The 19,727-nt window shown below is 39.4% G+C and overlaps 3 protein-coding genes across 4 annotated transcripts; 2 read left to right on the plus strand and 1 right to left on the minus strand.

The window, feature by feature from the left end:
- The first annotated feature begins 903 nt into the window (after positions 1-903).
- On the plus strand, positions 904-5,019 carry LOC101168570 (kelch-like protein 38). Of its 2 annotated transcripts, XM_020710049.2 has the most exons (6): positions 904-1,121; positions 1,654-2,874; positions 2,958-3,099; positions 3,189-3,294; positions 3,578-3,651; positions 4,251-4,362. In XM_020710049.2, the coding sequence occupies exons 2-5, from the start codon at positions 1,655-1,657 to the stop codon at positions 3,625-3,627; spliced, it is 1,518 nt and encodes a 505-aa protein (XP_020565708.1). In that variant the 5' UTR covers positions 904-1,121; position 1,654; the 3' UTR covers positions 3,628-3,651; positions 4,251-4,362. The 2 variants fall into 2 exon arrangements, with proteins under 2 accessions (XP_020565708.1, XP_004078088.1); XM_004078040.4 differs by lacking the exon at positions 3,578-3,651 and having other exon boundaries at positions 934-1,121; positions 4,251-5,019.
- A 3,818-nt stretch (positions 5,020-8,837) lies between these two features.
- fbxo32 (F-box protein 32) lies at positions 8,838-14,757 on the plus strand. The gene is made up of 9 exons (XM_004077769.4): positions 8,838-9,077; positions 9,552-9,673; positions 9,869-9,918; positions 10,040-10,132; positions 11,720-11,813; positions 12,252-12,436; positions 12,529-12,711; positions 13,418-13,561; positions 13,682-14,757. The coding sequence occupies exons 1-9, from the start codon at positions 8,968-8,970 to the stop codon at positions 13,763-13,765; spliced, it is 1,065 nt and encodes a 354-aa protein (XP_004077817.1). The 5' UTR covers positions 8,838-8,967; the 3' UTR covers positions 13,766-14,757.
- Positions 14,758-15,452: 695 nt separating this feature from the next.
- prelid3a (PRELI domain containing 3A) lies at positions 15,453-18,978 on the minus strand. The gene is made up of 7 exons (XM_004078041.4): positions 18,591-18,978; positions 18,166-18,334; positions 17,988-18,077; positions 17,807-17,877; positions 17,558-17,660; positions 16,691-16,765; positions 15,453-16,551 (listed from the first exon to the last, which is right to left on the minus strand). The coding sequence occupies exons 1-6, from the start codon at positions 18,623-18,625 to the stop codon at positions 16,706-16,708; spliced, it is 528 nt and encodes a 175-aa protein (XP_004078089.2). The 5' UTR covers positions 18,626-18,978; the 3' UTR covers positions 15,453-16,551; positions 16,691-16,705.
- Between the last annotated feature and the right edge of the window lie 749 nt (positions 18,979-19,727).

Below are 19,727 nucleotides of genomic sequence, written 5' to 3' on the forward strand. Positions count from 1 at the left end.
GAAGCAGCAAGAATTTAAACTGACGAATGGGTTGCGCAACATTTATTCAGCTGCACTCAAGCAGTCATGGCGACTGAATCCTCTGTTTGTGTCTGATTTGTAGAGCTCAGTAAACAAGCTTGAGTACAAGGAGAAACATGCCTCGTCGGTGACTGCGATAAGTGTTTTGCTTTTATTGTTTCTTTTTGCCCACATATGAGAAACACACTTTCATTTTGCTCCAGCTTTAAGGCCCAGGCAGTCAATAACATTGCCACCTTGTGGGATGTTCTCCACATAAGCTGCTGCAAATAAGAATGTTTGTGTCTATAGAAGCATGACACAAATAATATGTAAATGAGCAGGAATGCCGATATGCAAGCATCAGTTGTGGACACAGTTAAATTAGGATGAATCGTTGCTAAAACAAAATGGATACGTTTTCATTTTTTCCAAGGCCCGTGTTAAACTCTTCTCATCTATTTCCATTTACTTTCATTTGAATATTGCTACACTTGGTATGCTTGGAGGCCCAGCCAGAAACATTTTACTTGGTCTTGTTCCCTTCAATTGAACGCTGATCTCCTCAAACCTCTGTGTTTATGTTGCTGCTGCAGTAACACGATCCAGCTTTTCCATCTCTGCGTGTTCCAGCATCAAGCCAGCACCTGACAGATTTAGTGTCATCAAGTGTCACTGCTGTATTATCATCAAAAACATGTCCCAGATAGAGAAAAAGATGACTGGGGGATTGAAAAAAAGAAAGAAAGCTTGACTGTCTATGTGAGAAAGAATGAAAGGAAGATGGGTGGAAAAGTAAAAGTCAGAAAAACAACAGAAAAGAGAGTCATTAGGTTCTGAGATCAGACAGATACTGGGAAACCTTTCTGACATGTCACATGTGAGTCTGCAGTGGTCCTGCCAAGAGAGGCTCTATTTTTAGGGGAGGAATGTACACAGGCCTCGTGGAAAGAGACCACGACAACAAACAGCATGCAACCCGTGCCCTACAAAGAGGGAGGCACATAGAGTTGCAGAGCATCACCAACAGGAAAACATCAAGAAATTGAGATTTGTTCTGAGAATTTGCCCTAAAGAAAGCATAATCCAAGGAGTACTATCTGAGAAAAGAAAGGATACAGGTAAGAGCTACTTTGTAGTGAAGCATCTCAATATGCAAAGAGCAACTGCCTGTCTACTGAAGCTATGCGAAAATCACTGTATTATTTGGCGCCACAATACTTTTAAAACTCAACTTTTCTTTTTGAAGACTTCAAACTCAAATGTTGCATGAAATGGATTCAGAAAAGATTCAACCAACTCTTGAAGGGTGCTGATACCCAGATGCAGCAAAACGAATGCATGACGGCTGCACAGAAGAGAAAATGTGCATTTGTAAAATGTGCATTTGTTTTTGCAACAATTGTGTTGTCACATGTGCTCTGTTCATGAAGATATAACATGCAGAATAAAGCCCAAGTAACAGTTAATGTTCTAAAGCCATGCATTAAGGAACTAGCAGTTGAAAGTTGAGCTAACAAAACAGACTGATGCTTTGGTTTCAAGTTCTCCACATAGAATTTTGTTCCAGATAGGCTTTTAAAGAACATGAAAATCCAACACTGTTTCAATGTGATTGACACCTAAATGGTTTTACACTTTGTTGCCTTCCAGCATGGAGACACCTCAGACTGAGGTCCACCACTACAGAGACAAGGAGCAGTCTTCCAGTCTGCTTTTGCAGCTCAACAGACTGAGACAGGAGAACATCCTGACTGATGTGTTGCTGTGTTCGGGCACCACTCAAATCCCCTGCCACCGGGCTGTCCTGGTGTCCAGCAGTCCGTACTTCAGAGCCATGTTCTGCCACGACTTTGCGGAGAAACAGAAGACCAAGATTGACCTAAAGGGCATCTCACCAACCATTCTGAGCAGCATCGTCGACTATGTGTACACCGGCCTCGTTAGTCTCAGAATGGATGTTGTGCTCCCTCTGATGCAGGTGGCGTCCATGTTGCAGTACATCCGTCTTTTTGAGATCTGCTCAAGTTTCCTTCAGGAGCACCTAATTCCAGACAACTGTTTAAGCATGATAAGACTTTCTGAAATCATGAACTGTAGCAGTTTGAGAGTAAAAGCAAAAGAAATGGCCATGAAGAGCTTCTCTGAAGTGTCAGCATGTGAAGACCTGTGTGAGCTCTCCCTGTCAGAGCTGATGGGGTACCTGGATGATGACAATCTTTGCGCAGAGGAAGAGCAGGTCTTTGAGACGCTTGTTGCTTGGATCCACCATGACCCCATGTCCAGGCGTAGGACCATCAGTGACCTTTTCAAAAAGGTTCGCCTTCGACACATCCACCCAACCTACCTCTTCCAGTTTATAGCAAATGACCCTCTAATCCAGTCCTCCACCCTCTGCACTGAGCTCATAGACTCTGTGAGACGCCTCATGTTTTGCGTCGACTTAAAATGCATCCAAAACTTTGCTGTTGACTTTTCACCTCTCTGGCACGCCCCCCGCCGATGCACCTACCAAGAAATGTTGGTGGTGATTGGAGGGAGGAAGAATAGCGAGCAGACTTCAAGGGAGGCTTTAGCCTTCGATGAGAGTAGCCAGAGATGGAAATTGCTCGCTAAAGTGCCCGTTCGTCTTCACAAACCATCCTACGTCGCGCTTCACAGCGTCCTGTATGTAATCGGAGGCTTGACCACAAACACAAAGCACAGCCAAGTCAGCAAAAGCGTCTACACGCTGTCTCTCAAGAGCAACCAGTGGCGAACTGCAGAGTCAATGCTGGAGCCACGCTTTGCCCACCAAAGCGTATCATACCTGCACTTTATTTTTGTCCTGGGGGGTCTCGGACCAGACAGACGATTAACAAGCAGTGTTCAAAGGTACGATTTTCCTTCAGCACCTCTATAAGTATAAGAAAATGCACTATTGAAAGTTGACAACATTATTATAATGACCTTTAAAGGTACAACAGTATGTTCAATCAATGGGAGTGGATAGCGCCCATGCCGGAAGCCGTCCTACACCCTGCAGTTGCAGCAACAAACCAGAGGATCTACGTATTTGGAGGAGAGGATGTTTTGAAGAACCCTGTCAGATTGATACAGGTAGGGGTTGCTTGGACTGTCATGTTTCTTTTAGGGAAAAATGTATTATGCTTCTTTGCTTAACCTGTGCCTCCTGACCGCCACTGCAGGTGTATCACATAGGCCGGAACATGTGGTCTAAGATGGAAAACAGAACAGTGAAAAATGTGTCCGCTCCAGCTGTTGTTCTGAAGGAATTAATCTACATCGTTGGAGGTGGGTGGTGGAGCTGTGATTGATAACACATAAGGACATTATTTCTAAAAACATGAAAATCTAATGTGATAAATCATTAATAATCTAAATCGAGTCAAAGAAAAATTAAACTAAAATAGTTTCATACTACACGTTAATAAAAACAGAATAGCAAGGCCATAAGGCAGCGTCACACAGCCAACTCTTACATTTTACACAAATGAAATTTGGTCTTTCGTAAAACATTCGTGATATCGATAATTCATGAGTGTTCCTTATGTTCGTCATTCATTGATGTGTGCAGATATCCATATAGGGTTTTGGCCAACAGGGATTTACGTGAATTCGGTTTGAAGCTGTTCAAAAAAAAATTTTGAGGTGAGAATTATACAGTTTCTGCATATTTTACGTATAGTTGAATTATTATATTACGCAATTATGCATGATTTTTGTGAAATGCATAGCCAAATATGTGACTTTAATGACCCTTCCATGTATATCTAACAGACTTTTCACGCATGTACCACCGATGTATAAGTCCTATATCATCTATACAGCGCACATATCATGTTCAAATTATATCATTTATGCACAAATCTTTGGGCCAGATTTGGCTTTTACGTTGATTCATGTGTTCTTTGTGTGGATTATTTGTAATTCCTAGTTTTAATGTAGGTTTTTTTGTTATACATCTGTGAAAATTTCACATGAAGACCCCAACTTTTCTCATTTATTTCATGTATTTTCACGTCTGACCAATTTTCCTCCATGCAATATGCACAAAATGTACTTATGGCTGTGTGACATTGCCTTTAAAAACACAATTACAAAGCATACATTTCTAAAACACAACAATAGGGCAACAACTTTATTAAAAGCTGATCCTTTTATTAAGATTATGAAACAGGTTTTACATAATAAAGACTGCATCATTGCAAAAGCCTATCCCTCTAACATTAATTTCTCCACTGACGCAGGATACACTAGGAGAATGCTAGCATACGACGCCAAGACCAACCGCTTCACCGTGTGTGCCAACCTGAAAGAGAGGAAGATGCACCACTCAGCCATTGTTCTCAACAACAAACTCTATATCACGGGCGGACGCTACCTCACAGGACAAGATGATGTGGAGGACTCTAACTCCTTTGAGGTCTACGACTCACTGACAGACTCTTGGACGTCAGCAGGGAGCTTGCCACACAAACTGTTTGACCACGGCTCTGTGACTTTGACGTGTGTCTCAGAGACTCGAGCGAAACAGAACTAACAGAGGCCAATTGTGTAACAAGATGCTTGTTTTTTATTTATTTAAAAGGGACTTCACTTTCTGATTTTGAGACAATACATAACTAATGTCTATGTAAAACAATGTTGACTTCTGAAAAGGTGATTTTCTTATTTAAACTATTTTCTATGTTTTTATCCATATTTCTTTCACCTCAGGTTTAAACCTGCTTAACTTTGGAAAAGGTAAAAATGTAATTTTAATTTTTTGACAGTTTTCACTGGAAAAGTGTCAAGTTGTCAATCTCCCGGTTGAATGGTGTTTGGTTTGGTCCACGGTGTGAGGCCTGAAGTCTGATAACACAGTTTCTCCAGTGAATACTTACTGAACTGAATGTGATAAGTCTGCAGAACAATCTGTTGGAACATGTAGCCCATGTCCACTAATGCTTTTGTATTTTTGTTTTCGGGTTTATACGTTTGTTTTTGTACGTAATAAACACATTTCTTTCCAACATATAGACCTTCTCCGTTTCTCTAATTATAGTATGTAACAGCAGTGCTTAGTCAGCTGAGGGGATATTTGAGCAGCACACGTGTTGCTTATGTCTCACTTTATGACTGTTTGATCCCCCTCCTAGTGTGTCCATCAAGGACATAAATGTGTCCAGACAGGTTTCTGCACTAAACACAGGGGACACAAGAAAACACAGAAAGAACATTTGATCAAGAGATGGAAAACATCATTAGACAAATAGATGTTTCACGCATACAATGATCCTATGGATGCAATCAGATACTTGTCTCTCATTTGATGTGAATGAATGAGTTTATAAGAAGTACAAAGCAGTTGATCGGATGTTTTTGTTTCTGCCAGCGAATGGCATACAGGGGTGAGAGGGTGAGAGAGGTGATGGGAGGGGCTGGAAAAACTACAGGTGATCTGATGTTATTTCGAGTAACAAACAAGGGAACAAGCATTACATGTGGGGCGTAGGGCTCTGTTTGCCAGAGCGAGAACTGGCAGATCTGAGGGAAGACTAGAAACCTAAGTGCCCCATTTCACAACAGAGAACCTGCGAGAGTGATGAAAGTCATGCAGGAGGAGCAGCAACAGGTGGAGGAGGTGGTTGAGAGGGTGCAGGAACGTGTTTGTTTGTGCGTCTGCTTCCGTGTAGTTTGGAGAGTTCGAGCAGGACTGGCCAGCTGTCATCTCTCTTTACCACATCAGCTGTGGCGATGGAGAAATCTGTGGGAGGAGGACACAAGTATCGACATTCAAAACCTGTTCTAGTTAGATAACAAGTCTGTATTTCCCAGACATAAATAAATAGATGCATACTACTGACACAAAAAAAAGAATTTAGACAACAGCAATCTAATGCTGATCTGAACTAAACATGCCAAAACTTTCTGAATCTCTGTAGAATATACTGAGAAATCTTTCTCATTTTGTCTATTGTGTGACATTATTGTTCCTCCTATTGTTGTTAGGCCACATTGTTTACAATCATCAAGCAATTTTGGGGGTTTAAAGTCCCACTCCAATCATTCCTTTGATCTAAAAGCGGTCCCAGTGGTCTTTTAATTACGGTTATTCAGAATTACGATTAGGATTGCGATTATTTGTCATGTTTTCTAGGACATAGTTTCTGCGAAGTGGCAGTAGTTTATCAGAAATTTCCCTCTGACTTGTGGCAGGACTGTTGGCCCGGATTTAGTCCGACCCCACTTCCTTTCACCCATTTGTTTACATGCTCTCTCGCTAATGGCCCACTGACTGTAGCTTCTACATTACAACTAAAACTACAGCCTTTTTCCAAATCATTTTTTGTCTTATCCTGATTCACAGCAAATTGAATATAGAAAAAGTCACGATTTTCAGCTTCATTTTCTTTACATTTGTCCAGACAAAAATGAGAAAAACGCCACAAGAACTTGTTAAAAACACAATTTTCATCAAATTATGTCTTTAAAAAAATATTTAAAATTTAACCAGAACTTGTAAAAGTAACTTTTGAGCATGTTTGATAATTTTATTGGAATATTTGGTGTAAGACATAAAATATGGCATTATTATTCACTATAGAATAGTGCGTAAACACCTTGTTTGAAAAAAAAAAATACACACAAGATGAGGTACATACGTTTTACCATGTTTTTTTTATCTTTTAAATCAAATTCAGGAATTTTTATTTCAACTAATATGGTTTTCTAAATATGACCTATTTAAAATTTATGAACAGTGTTGACTTTTGCTTTCTGAGAATAAAAGGTGAACTAACAAAATGCATGACTCTATTTGTTTTTCATTCTGCAGAGTAGAAATTTCTACTAAAAATAAGGGGTGCATTTAAATGCAATATCTGATTTAACTGAAAGGTTGTAGACTTTTCTTGGTATGAAAGATTATGCTTTATATTTCTATTTAATAAAAAGAAGGATGCATTTTTCTTTAGATAGTGGGTTGGGCGGCACGAGATTTTCACACAAAGATTAGCCATCAAAAATCCTACCCAGTGAAAAAATACCTGAAAGGAATTTGTCATGTCCCTAAATCAAATCATTGAGTTTGTTTTAGTATCAAAACAAAATATCAGAACAGTGTAAGCTGGAAAAGGATGTTACTCATTTTTTAAAAAAACATCTAAAAAGGCAAACATCTATATGTACATTACTCCAGTGTTTAAGACTAAAATCTAACAGACATGAAAGGTCTTCATACAAAGGGTGTTGTTAGAGGAGCAGCATAAACTGCATTACCTTAATGGTGATTCATGTGACTCTGATTAAAGGCAACTATCTAATTCACTGATGCTCATCATTCACTGATTAAACAGAACTAAAAATATCTGTTTGTTAGGTCATTGCACAGTTGTCAACTGACCAGGCACTTGCTGGGACTTTCCATGTCATCCTGTGATTCAACCTGCCCTTTAAATAGTCTTTAAATAGTCTCTCGGGACTCAAAACGCCATCAACAATACCTCAGCAGTTCACACAGCATTAGCCATTTATTCTTAAAGTTCCACCATAGACTGTAAAAAGTCTTCCACTTTCTACCACATGCCTCAACTCTGCTACCCACTAGAGAAACAATTTCAGCTCTTCTGCGACACATATGATCAGTCAGAGCTCTGTCGGCTTATATATCCCTGTCATACACAGTTTTTTTTTTGTCAGATGTCAAATTCTGCACAGCTCATAAACAGATAGTATGACTCTTTGAAATAGAGTGCAATCAAACTCAAAACACAGCCTTGCTGTGCTGAAAGGGGACGGTTCTTGGAAAAAAGACCCCACTCGTTGTCCACAGCATACAGCCACCATGCTTTGTCCCACACACAAGACAGACATTTGTGCACAGCTTCTATAATGAAATTCACAGTAATAAGCCTTTCGAGGACTTTCAGGAAATGTTTTTTAATTATTTTATTATTTTATTGAATTTTATTGTGCTTGTCCTTTATATGACAGATGTGACATTTCTTATTGTCATCAGACTGTCGATGACCAGTCTCACTAACACATCCACTGCGGATGATCTGGAGCTAATATGATCAATGATATGCTGCAAAATCAGTGAGTTGAATAAATTAATATTTTAAAAAGTATTTTCCAATGTAAAAATATTTTTTCCAATACAACCAAAGGGTCTAACTGCTTGACAGAACTTTCATTGCACAAGTCAAAATCAAATCAACTTGGTCAAGGCTCTTTCTGTCTTGGTGGATCAATTACAAATTTAAATACAGTGGTAAACTTCCAGAGATTAGTTTTACAGTCCAAAGTGCATTTTCAAGAAGTTATAATCTATAGGTCAAGCTGTTAGTAAATCAGGGGGACTTTATTGCCATTTTCAAAGTTCAGAGGTCATGACAGAACTCCTCAATGCATGATGTAACGATGCTCATTCTGCAGACAGCTGTGGGAGATGCTAATCAGCCTCATTATTTAAAACACCCGTGATACATCCATACACAACCACAGGCTGGTAATGTTTGAAACTGGTTTGAATGGGAGGCTCATGTTAAACTCAAGCATACTTGAGTAATCCTGCTACAGAACCCTTACATAACAGCTTTCAAAGTTTGTTTTCCTTCAAGTCTATCTCCCCGTTTGATCATTTTTTAAATCCGACTTCCTTGTTGTCTTCTGTGTCCCATCCTCCGTGACATTAAAACGCTCAGATTCCCGATGCCATTTCTCCCCCCTTCCCAGAGGTTTTGCAATGCTTGAGATGGTAAACAAAGCCACGTGTTGCAGCTAAGTTTCCAAAGGGGGCGGGGCCAATGAGCTTCCGGGTTCAGACTCGGAGGATAAAAGCGGAGCTGCGCAGCGTCAACAGTAGGATACAAACCGAGGATAAAACTGCGCGGCCCCAGAACACTTTTACTCTCTGACGCTTTCTACATAAGTTTCAGAATTTTATTTTACTTTTTTTATTTTTATTTTTAAAGATTCGGGATGCCTTTTCTGGGACAGGACTGGAGGTCACCGGGTCAAAACTGGGTCAAAACCGAAGATGGTTGGAAGAAGACAACTTTAGAGGAGAACAATAAAGTCTCGATGGAGAGGTTTGTGCTGAAGCAATGCATTTAGCTGCAGAAGGAGATGTTTTAGCAGACAAAGATTGTGATGGAAGAACTGGCCTGAGTGACACGCTTGTTTTGCTCCTGGTTGCCAGGCTCCCTTTTTCCAAACTGAGCTATTAATAACTTCAAAATAAGAGAGGGGCTTAAAACTTTTGTGCCTGTCTCTTCCAAACCATGGCTCTTATTTTCTCACGCTACATTGCAAAAAACAGGAACCCTAAACAGCTCTTCAAATGTGTGTGTGTGTGTGGGGGATCTTATTAAAAAAAATTTGTGGATGTGGAAAAGTTTTTCTTAAACTATAAGGGTATTTTGGTATTTTTCTTGCAAGACATAAAATGAGACAATTTTTCCTGAAACAAGTCACTTTTTTCAGTGTAAAGGCTTAAATATAGACCTTAACTTTCTGTATCAAGCTACATATTTTCAATTAATCTGTTTGTTTTTCACCTTAAGCTTCTGTAAAGTCAAAGAGGAGGAGTGTTTCAACAAGGAGAACCTGCTGATCTCTCTTGGTTATGAAATGTCTGCAAAGAAGAGGAGAAAAGACTTGATGAACAATAACACCAAAGCACCTTGTGAGTCCCTGCAGTATCCAAAACATACACAAACATCATAATAAAATACAAGATTTCACCTCCAGAAGTATTTTAAGGGGTGTATTGATTATTTATGATCACTCTGCCCACACTTCATGAAGTTGGTCATGAGTCTGAAACTGTATCATGTGTGTGTGTCGGCCTTCTATTTAAACCCATTTTCCCTTCTCCCAGATTTCCACAGGGAAAAGTGGATTTATGTTCACAAGGGAAGCACCAAAGAGGTAAACCATCTCAATTAGTTTCATATTAGCTTTTTCCAATCTCATTTGCCAAACCTGCCAAAGAAAACTATACTCGTGCAGAGAATTGCAATCTAATGCCCCAATAATTAAATTCTCTAAGCGCCATGGATATTGTACGCTGGGAGAGGCCTTCAACCGCTTGGATTTCTGCAGCGCCATCAAGGACACCAGAAGATTTAATTACGTTGTCAGGGTGAGTTCTGGCCTCTTCTCCTGCTATTTTTTTTTCTTGTCTATGTGTTTCTTTCTATGGTTAATGTGTATAGTTGGAGTGGCTGGGAGCCTAAAGGGTGTGTGAGGCACTGCGAGACTTATCACGGCTGAGCAGATAGGCCTCTCAGTGTTGATGATAATGACCCACAGAGTCTGTGTGTGGGTTTTTAAAAAGCCAAAAACACTTTGGCATCTGTTTACTACACAATCCGTTCCAGGAGTCGTTTGTCTTTGTACAGACCTGTCTCTTTCTTTATTCATTTTTTGTGGGTAATTAAAAGTTTCAAATATGATAGTAAGGATTTTTTAATTTAAAATGTTCCTATTTCGACTTTCAGAACATAACTGTTATTTTTAGAGTTTTGTGACATGATCAAAAACAAAGATCCACTTTTCTCCAAGCAATTGTAACGACATGCTGCATTTGCTGCACACTGGAAATGGGGGAAAGATGTGTTTTGTGGTCTCCTATGTTGCTCAAGAGGCTTTTGCAACTCTGGAGGTTTAAAAACTCCCCCTGATGGTTACCTGGTGACTTCAGACTCATTTTCAACAAGCCTTTGGGAAGGATTTCACTAACCTTTGCAGTGTTGTGTGGCTAAGCCTAAGAGAACAATATGGCAGTGTAACTCTAGTGTCCGGCCTGGACACAGTGTGCTAGGTCACTGCTCTTCACTGCCGCACCATTTCCAGGTTCGTTTAACTTGGTCTCAGTTACACAGATCATGTTCTTTCAGATGGACACGTGGTTGTCTCTGATCTTGGGGAGCTTATGAATGAAGGGTATTTCAAGGAAAGTGATCAGCGAAGCACGTTTCTCTGTATAAAAGGGAAAAACTTTGAAATGCTGAGGTGCAGCTGCATCCAAAAGGACGGGAGATAAGGGTTTAAGGAATATTCATGAAAGTAGCAGACAGGAGGGAATGTGGAAGCTTGGCAAAGCTGGTTTAGGAGAAAAATTCATCACTATGAAGCTTTATTGGACTTTATAAAAGCCTCCACATTTATTTTGGTTCTACTTGGGATATTTCTTGATACTTATCTCCAGCAGGAAACTTTTAATGCTTCTCTTTTGGGGCTATAAGTAAGCTGTGTTTGAGCTGGAGTTTCTCCATACCACAGCATCTGTGACATGCTGAGATGTTGTCCTGGAAGTCTCCGTTTGTTCACTCCCCAGTGGCATCTACCAGACAAGTGCGCAGACGCGCATGCACATTCTGTCAGGTGATTTGACTAACCATGACAGGATGATCAGGAGGCCGCTGTGCAGGCTGTCTGGGCCGCCATCAAACACCTTTCCAGTAGCTTCGACTCCCCCTTGAAATGAGTCCAGCCGGAGCCAGGATTTGACTTTTGGGCTTTGTTGAATGCAGCTCCATCTCAAACTAACAACCACGTGGAGCATTCCCATATTTGTCCATGGCAGTGGTTATTGTCAGGAGTGCAAATGCCTTTGTAAGAATGCAGGCTAACGCACGCAGAGCATCCAGGCTGTGGAACAGGGAGTCTCTGCTCCAGACGGGCTGAAATTTATGTTGTTTTTCCCTCTTCTTCTTTTCTGCTGCAGCTTCTGGAGCTTATCGCCAAGTCCCAGCTCCCCTCGCTCAGTGGAGTGGCACAGAAAAACTACATGAATATTCTGGAGAGGGTTGTTCAAAAAGGTGAGCCCTGTCACTCTTTATTTGTTCTTTTAACAGCAGGCAGGTGCCTCAAAGTTTCAGGCTTTCAAACACATGTAAAGCTAATTTAATTGATGTTATAAACTGAAATAATGGGGTTAGAGAGAGGTATAAGACGTAGAATTGGGTTGTTTGCTTTAGCAGGTGAGCAAATGAGTCCAGGCGTCTCTGAAGAGAGATGTAGATTCATGCAGGAGAAAAAACAGACCCTCTTTGCACGCCACAGTGTAAACTGAATGTTCCCTCTGCTAAACACAGTTTTGTGTTTTGTTGGTTTTGGGAAAACCTGCCAAGGATTACAATGACAGACATATTTTTTTTTTAATTGACTCTGCAAATATTAGGTGTTTGCATTGGAACATGTAGAGTTTGAAACTTCTATAAATTTTCATAATAATTGATGTAGAAAACCCTCCACAGTCCTGGATGACCAGCAGAACGTCCGTCCCATCAAAGAGCTGCTGCAGACGCTCTATGTCTCGCTGTGTGGTCTGGTTCAGGACATGGGCAAGTCTGTCCTGGTGGGAAACATCAACATGTGGGTGTACCGCATGGAGAACATCCTGCAATGGCAGCAGCAGCTGGACAACATCCAGATAAACAGGGTTGGTGTCACTAGACTGTCCTACAGAAATGTTTTTTTGAATTTTTTTGGTGTGTGAATTTCCATGGTAACTGTTTCTAATGTCCTCCTCAGCCCACATGCACAGGCATGACTCTGACTGACCTGCCTGCCAGTCTGCAGCTCAGCATTATGGATCGTCTGTCAGATGGCAGAGACCTGGTGAGCCTGGGCCAAGTGTGTCCAGAACTGGGAGTCCTCACAGAAGACCGGCTGCTGTGGAAGAAACTCTGCCATTACCACTTCACAGATCGGCAGGCATGTCATCTTTTTACACATCTGAATAAATCATGAAAGGAGGCAAAGGAACATGCACACTGACGGAGCTCTTAAAGACCCACTCCGATGAAAATCAGGCTTTTAGTATGTTGTTGTGGCATTTTCTCATGACGGAGGACATTTAGAAGGAAAATAAAGCTTAAAATTGCATTTCTGCGTATTTCTTAGTTCTGATCTTTGTGAATCAGGAGCAGACAAAAAAATGCAGTTGGAAAAAGCTAGTAGGTTGCAGAAAAATGGATCCATGTACGTTTTTGTTCTCCACATCCGAGCTGGTGTCTAGCTTAAAACTATACAGCTGTATAGCTCCACTATTGTTTGCCAATTTTGTTGCACCAGTAATGTTAGGTTGGGTTATGAGGAGCTTTAAGATCACGAGAATGGATAAAACAGACGGATGATGGGAAGTGAATAGTCCCGCCACAGCTAAGAGGCAAATTTTTAATGAACCAGCCGCTCTGCATAATCTATGTCCTAGAAAATGACGCAAGCCTTTTGAAACGAGCATAAGACCACTGGAAATGCTTTTACAATAGATCAAAAGATGATTGGAGTGGGACTTTAATGAGAGATGGTTTAAGTCTACCACTTGGGTGTCAATGAATGTTTTTGAATCAATTTTAGGGTTTCTCCTTTGGTCAACTTTTAGCATTTCCTTAAAGTCTGCCTTGTTTTTTTTCTTTAGATTCGCAGACGTTTGATGGTGTCGGATAAAGGCCACCTGGAGTGGAAAAAAATGTACTTCAAGCTGAGCCGCTGCTATCCTCACAGAGAGCAGTACAGCGACACCCTGCACTTCTGCACACACTGCCACATCCTTTTCTGGAAGGTATTTGATTGCTTCTGTCACTTGACTCTACAGCAAAGGTTCAGAGTTTATACATTTGTGTTTTTTATTCATTAACTTTTAACTCGACAAATGATCAAATAAACGTCACCTTGTTTTCAGGATCATCCCTGCACAGCCAACAACCCAGAAAACTGCACCATGTCCCTCTCCCCTCAAGATTTCATCAATCTGTTCAACTTCTGATCCCATCAATCCCTTCTCAACCCAAACAAACCCCAAATGAACTGACACGTTGTACATAGTGTACAGGATTTGTTTTGTATCAGAATGGTATTTAATTGTGATGGGACACAGGCGGCAGGACAACGTTGCAATTTATTATTATTATTATAATTTTATTTGGGGGGAGAGAACAGAAGCTTCTGTGAAGGTTCATTGTTGAATGTGAGTGTGATGAAGAACCATATTATGTTTTTGGGAGAAAAAGGGAGAGCAGCAGAAAGTGAATTCTCAGTATTTGGAGTTCAGTCTTGAATTAATGTAGTTTCTGAAGTTGTTTGTTTAGATTCCCTATTAACAATTTTTTATTTTATTTCAAACCTTAGTTTTAAGTAGGAAAAAGGGGACATTTATTATCTTTTTCTTTTATTGAAATTAGTAGTTAATAGTTCTAATATGAGGCCTACAAATACAGGGCGGTGCAATTTATTTAATGTTTATATATTGTCAGCAGTTGGAATACAGAATAGAAGTTCAGAGTAGCAAATGAGAAATTAATAAGAGTATTTTGTCTGTTTTCACACATTTGTTTTTCACTTTTTTTAAAAAATGGAATTGATATTGCTTTTTGTGTTGTTTTTGTTTGGGTGTTACAGCAGCAGCACTGCAGTAAAACATTACCAAAGATTATTTGTCATAATGTATGGAACTATGCACACTTTTTCAGATCCTGATGCCTTTTTTAAAATTTTTTATTTTACTTGTGACAGGTTACCTTTGGAAGCCTTCCTCTCTCGTTTCGTGCAACCAGCCAGCTAAATGTTTTTACTTATTTATCGAGCCTTTGCACTCTAGGTTTTGAGGAAGTGCACTTTTATTTGTATTCTTTTTAAAGATCCAGTTTACAGCCAAACCTGCCTTAGACACTGCTCAGACACCCAGGAATGGTCTACATGCTATGCAGTACAGTTTCTTTCTGTTGAATAAATAAAATTAAACCTTGATGTTGTCTTTAAGCATCCTGTATTGTCATTTGTTGCGTAAACTTGCTTGAAGGCTTGTGTAACCCTTGTGCTATCTTAGATGACTCCACCCTTACATTGACGTGTTATTCCTACCATTATAAAGGTGGAAAGATTTCATGTAATCCATGGACACCAGTGAGGTTCACAAATCATTGAAGAAAAAAGGTTCAGAGCACTGTCTAGTAGTGGGTCTAGATGACCCAACCCCCAACGTTAAAGTGCCTAGGATAGCACAAGGGTTAAGGGGAAGCAAAACAAGTGGAAGCAGTCCTGCAGGCTTTTGTAGCAAGCTTGCCATCTACTTGTCATGTTGGGAAATGCAACCCAATTGGCATTAACTCATTACAAACTGAGAGGAAACAAAAACAATGTGTTGTAAATACTAAGATTTTTTTGGGGGGGGATTAAATACACATAATAAATTACGTTTAGCACCTTGACTGCTCCAGAGTATTCCATTATATTCAAGTTTTTTCTGTTTTGCTTTAACAATGTGTAAGACCTAAGCATTAAGTTTCAACATAAATTGCAATTTCAAAGAGAACCACTTTTTACTTAACAATTAAAATGCTATAACACTTTGTCTCATTAACTCTAAACTACTTAATTTTTCAAATAGCCTTTTTCAAAAATGTTCCTTCAAAGTTTTGACAACTTTAAAATACCAGCTAATTGAAAACATTACATCAGGTTCAAAACTTCATTTATTCTTTCATAGTGACAGAACAACAACCAAAAAAGTAAAAAAGTAAACTACAGTTTTGGACAGAACAAATGTTAAAAGCAATGTGTTAAGTAAAATGCAATGTTTAAATAAAAAAAGTAAACAATACAAATACTTAATTTTTAAATCTAGAAAATATTTTTAGCACATAAATCTTATGCACACAGCGGTGCAGCATTGCACTTAGTTACTTTTAGCATCTACATGTATTTTGTAAGAGTTAGCACTCGATTTAGAGGCATGATGTGTAGCACTGACAGAAGGCATGAGAGTGCTTTCAAAGCAATAATACACTGGTATTATTTCAAGGCCATAAGAAAGGGAAAGGTCGATTTTGTCCATCCAGTCATCCTGCCACTTTCAACAATATATGTCACAAACAAGCTGGTGGAAGGAAAAGCAATCCCTTCTTTTTTCTTTGAAAGAAATCAGTGTATTTGTACCTTGAAATGAAGAATTCCCCTTGAAATGAATATCTGCTGATGATTTAATCTAAAGTTCTTTGACAAAAACCTCAAAGAAATATCCTTTCCCCTAATACCTCACCGTGATCCTTTAGTTTTTTCTTCTTCTATCATGCAAACATTTTACAGTTCGTGCTCAGCTTATTACATCTATAAGTACATCTTGATGATTTGAACAGATTTCTAGTTTGAAGTATACTAAAAGATTTTATAAATGACAAATAAAACTATGATTTCTGTTGCATAATCAACATTGTACCATCCCTTTTTTTTCAAACGGCGTCTTCAGTGGCAGTTTATTTCCACTGAAGATAATGCAGACGGTAAATTAAACGTAAATGGAGGGAAGCGATTGCAAGCTTGACATATTTTCAGGAGTTCTGCTCAGTTTTTTTTCTTCTTAAATAGTAAATTAGTTGATGAATGCTTCATGAGCAGTTAATTACACACTTGTCCTGTTTGCTTGTTAATGTTCTGTAACCATTCAGCTTTGGCCAAAGATTTCCTTCCTTCCACCCGTAACAGGTCCAGGAGAATGCTGGGGGTGCCAGTCTTTTACACGCCGCAGCCTAGTAGTCTTCACGGTAAACCTTGACCCTTAAATATGCACATAAAGAAACACCAAGAGTCATATTAACTCATAAAACATGCAAATGTTATGCATGTTGGCAAAAAATATATATTTGTAATTTGTAACATTGTATTTAAAACAAAAACTGAGAAAATCCAAGCTTACCAGGGTTGGTAAACATCAAAGAGGTACATTTTCTCTTTCAGAGTTTTGAATAATCCATTCAATTGCATCCCAGCCCTGAAAGTATACACAGAGGGAAACTATTAAAGGGGACACTATGCATTTCCATAGGAAAAATCATGAAAATAATTGCAATAACAATAACTAACAATATGTGCATCCATTTGCCAGAGGAAAGCACGCAGCATAAACAGTGTTTCAACATGTGTGTCTGAGATTACTATTGGGCCACAGTTGCATGCAGAATATAGGAAAATAATCAAAAGAGGAAATGATTTCTTAGGTTGGAAAAAGGCTTAGGCTCAAGTAAAAAAAAATCTTTAACATGTGTTTCCATTATAGATAGAAACGACATAAAAACAGCACAAAGCAAACATTCGACCATTATTTTTGACAGATATTACACCATCTCTCAGTTTTTCAAATGTCTTATTCATGTTACCTGGAAAAGATGTTTTTAGGGTCATTTAAGACTATAATGTTGTTCTTGAGTTATTGTTTTATGTATCCTGGAAGAGTATTTTCACCTGCCAACACAAGCCCAAATCAGGATGGATCCTCTCCCATGCTTTTGAGTTGGAAAGGTTATGCATTATGCATCCTTTAATTGTCAAGTCTACTTTTTAAATAAGAATCAAATGCGCATTTTTAATTTTTTTTAATTGAAATTTTTCTTGAAAAAGGTACAACTTGAGGAATAACAATATAATTTCTAACATATATATTTTTTAAGCAGCATGCCTTATAGCAATATAGTATGTTTCCAGTTTTTAGACCTAAAAAGCATTCCTACATATGACATGTTTGACCACTGACAATAAAATAAACATGAAGTCATCTACTTATTACCTTTCGGGCGTTGGCAGACATACTCCTGACCATCATCCCCTCTAAATAGCTGCTTAGACTGACTCCTTTGACAGTGATGATTGCTTCCTGTGTCAGAACAGTACTAAGGAGAAGGCGAGGGACAAGCACAGGCAGATGGTATGCGATAAAAAGTGTTATCACTGTGACATTTTCCAGGTCTTTTTTCTTTGGATTCCCAAACAACAAAAAAGACAAGATCTAGAAAATGGGCAAAAGAGGAGGACTTACACCCCAGGGTTTTCTGGGTGTGGTCTGTAAAGAAGCCTCTCATCCACTGATATAAGGTTGGTAAGAGTAATCTGTAAAAAACGTCACAACATGAAAGCTATTGAGTCAGAATGCATTAGACTTTGTGGCATGAACTGGGAGAGGAGATGCGACCAAAGCAGTACATTCTGTGGGATCTCACGTTTGTCGAGCACAACTCCATCTTCTTCTCGTCTGGATCAACTATAGAGTGTTCCTTCACATAGGTCTGCGTCTGGTTTGTTCCAAGTATCTACAGACAGGCAAAGTCAAATGAGAGAATGTTTTCCAAAAGCGGTTTGGAAAACAGATTTTCTGTCTGGTTAGTGTGTGAGACTGACCGCACGCACAATACCCGGCAGCCCCCACTCAGTGCTGAGGAGCCTGTGGCTGTGAAGGCGTCCCTCCGCATCCAAAGTACGGTCCAGCACGTCAACCCCTACCACATTGGGGTTCATGGGGTTGGGGTATTTCCTCATGGCAGCCTTAATGACAGTCTCCCAGGGGTAACTAACACAAAAAAACAACAATAAAGACAAATATTTGGACTGGAATAAACAGCAAATTCGATTTTATTGTAACAAACTGACATTTTAGTGGCTGTGCTATTAAGTGTTTATAAAAGGAACTGCAGATATGACACAACAGGAAGAAGTTTACCATGAATCGGTTAGATCCTATTTATAGAAGCAAGCATGCAGTTAGTTGGTAAAGGTGTGAATGAGTCTCCGCCCACATTTATTGAAATAGCGCCTGTAAGACCAACCTGAAAACATGTTCCGTGCTCCAAATCTTCATCATTCAGAAAGCTCTTCTGTCCAAATCAATAAAAAATAAAACCAAACCAGGCTTAAAAACTCCCAAAACTACATTTTACCGGACCACTATCATATAAGGAAATGGGACCGGTAGCAGAACTGGGCCTGATGCGATGAGGCTCGCAATCGTCAGAGAGCCAAAATGCATTTCAACTCCTGTTCTCGTGTGACTGTCGAGTTATCGAGGTAAGGGCCCAAAAAGAAAACACCAGACGATAATTTACGCGTCACGACAACAACGCCCGGAAAACACGAACGGGATAAATAAAGGGGAGACCAGAGAGTAGCCGGTGCATCGGCGGAATGACAAGAATCAAGCACAGGGAATTAAGATACAGGAAGTTGGTCCTGACAGAAAAAATAAAACTCCTGCTGACTTCTCAAGGTTCACCCATACAATTAAATACTATTTGCGAAACGTTTAATGAACATTTTTAAGTTCAACACAGCACAAATCACGGATTTGAATAGTAACCAATTCCAAACAGGACCACTTTCCACACTTTTCCCACATAAACATGTTCACGATACTTTTATTTTGGTACGTAAACAGAGACCAGTCCTCGGGACCATCTTTTCCGGTCTAAGTGCTATCTCCGCGAGACTTCACTTCTGCTGCTGTCCGCTTTCCCATGTGCGCATGCGCAAAGCATCCTTCTATCATCCGCCCCGCGGACAAGTGGAATAAAAGACCAGACGTCAAGCCGCTCAATAACACATTGGAACAGACCGGAAATAATGTAATAATACTTTCCACCAAATGTTTGAAATGGGATAATGATTTTTGTGGCCTGCTTATATAATTTGGAACAAATAGGGACTTACTTTTTACTTACTTACTTTCATGGCACCTTTCTATTTCAGTTCTTTGATGTAAAGTAGTTGGTTTTTGATAAGGGATTCGAATTTTGAGAAGCATAAACATTTCATAAGAAATGTATTTCAGTTTTCAATTTTGCAAAAAGACTATATATATTTTAGGTAAAAGGAAAAAAATATATATTTGAAAATTTAGCTGTATGTTTAATACAAATTTAAGACAATTCTTTGTTTTGTCTGCTTGAACGTCTCTCTGGTCTATTATT

This window comes from Oryzias latipes, chromosome 16 (assembly GCF_002234675.1).
Source record: "Oryzias latipes chromosome 16, ASM223467v1".
Taxonomy (NCBI): Eukaryota; Metazoa; Chordata; class Actinopteri; order Beloniformes; family Adrianichthyidae; genus Oryzias; species Oryzias latipes.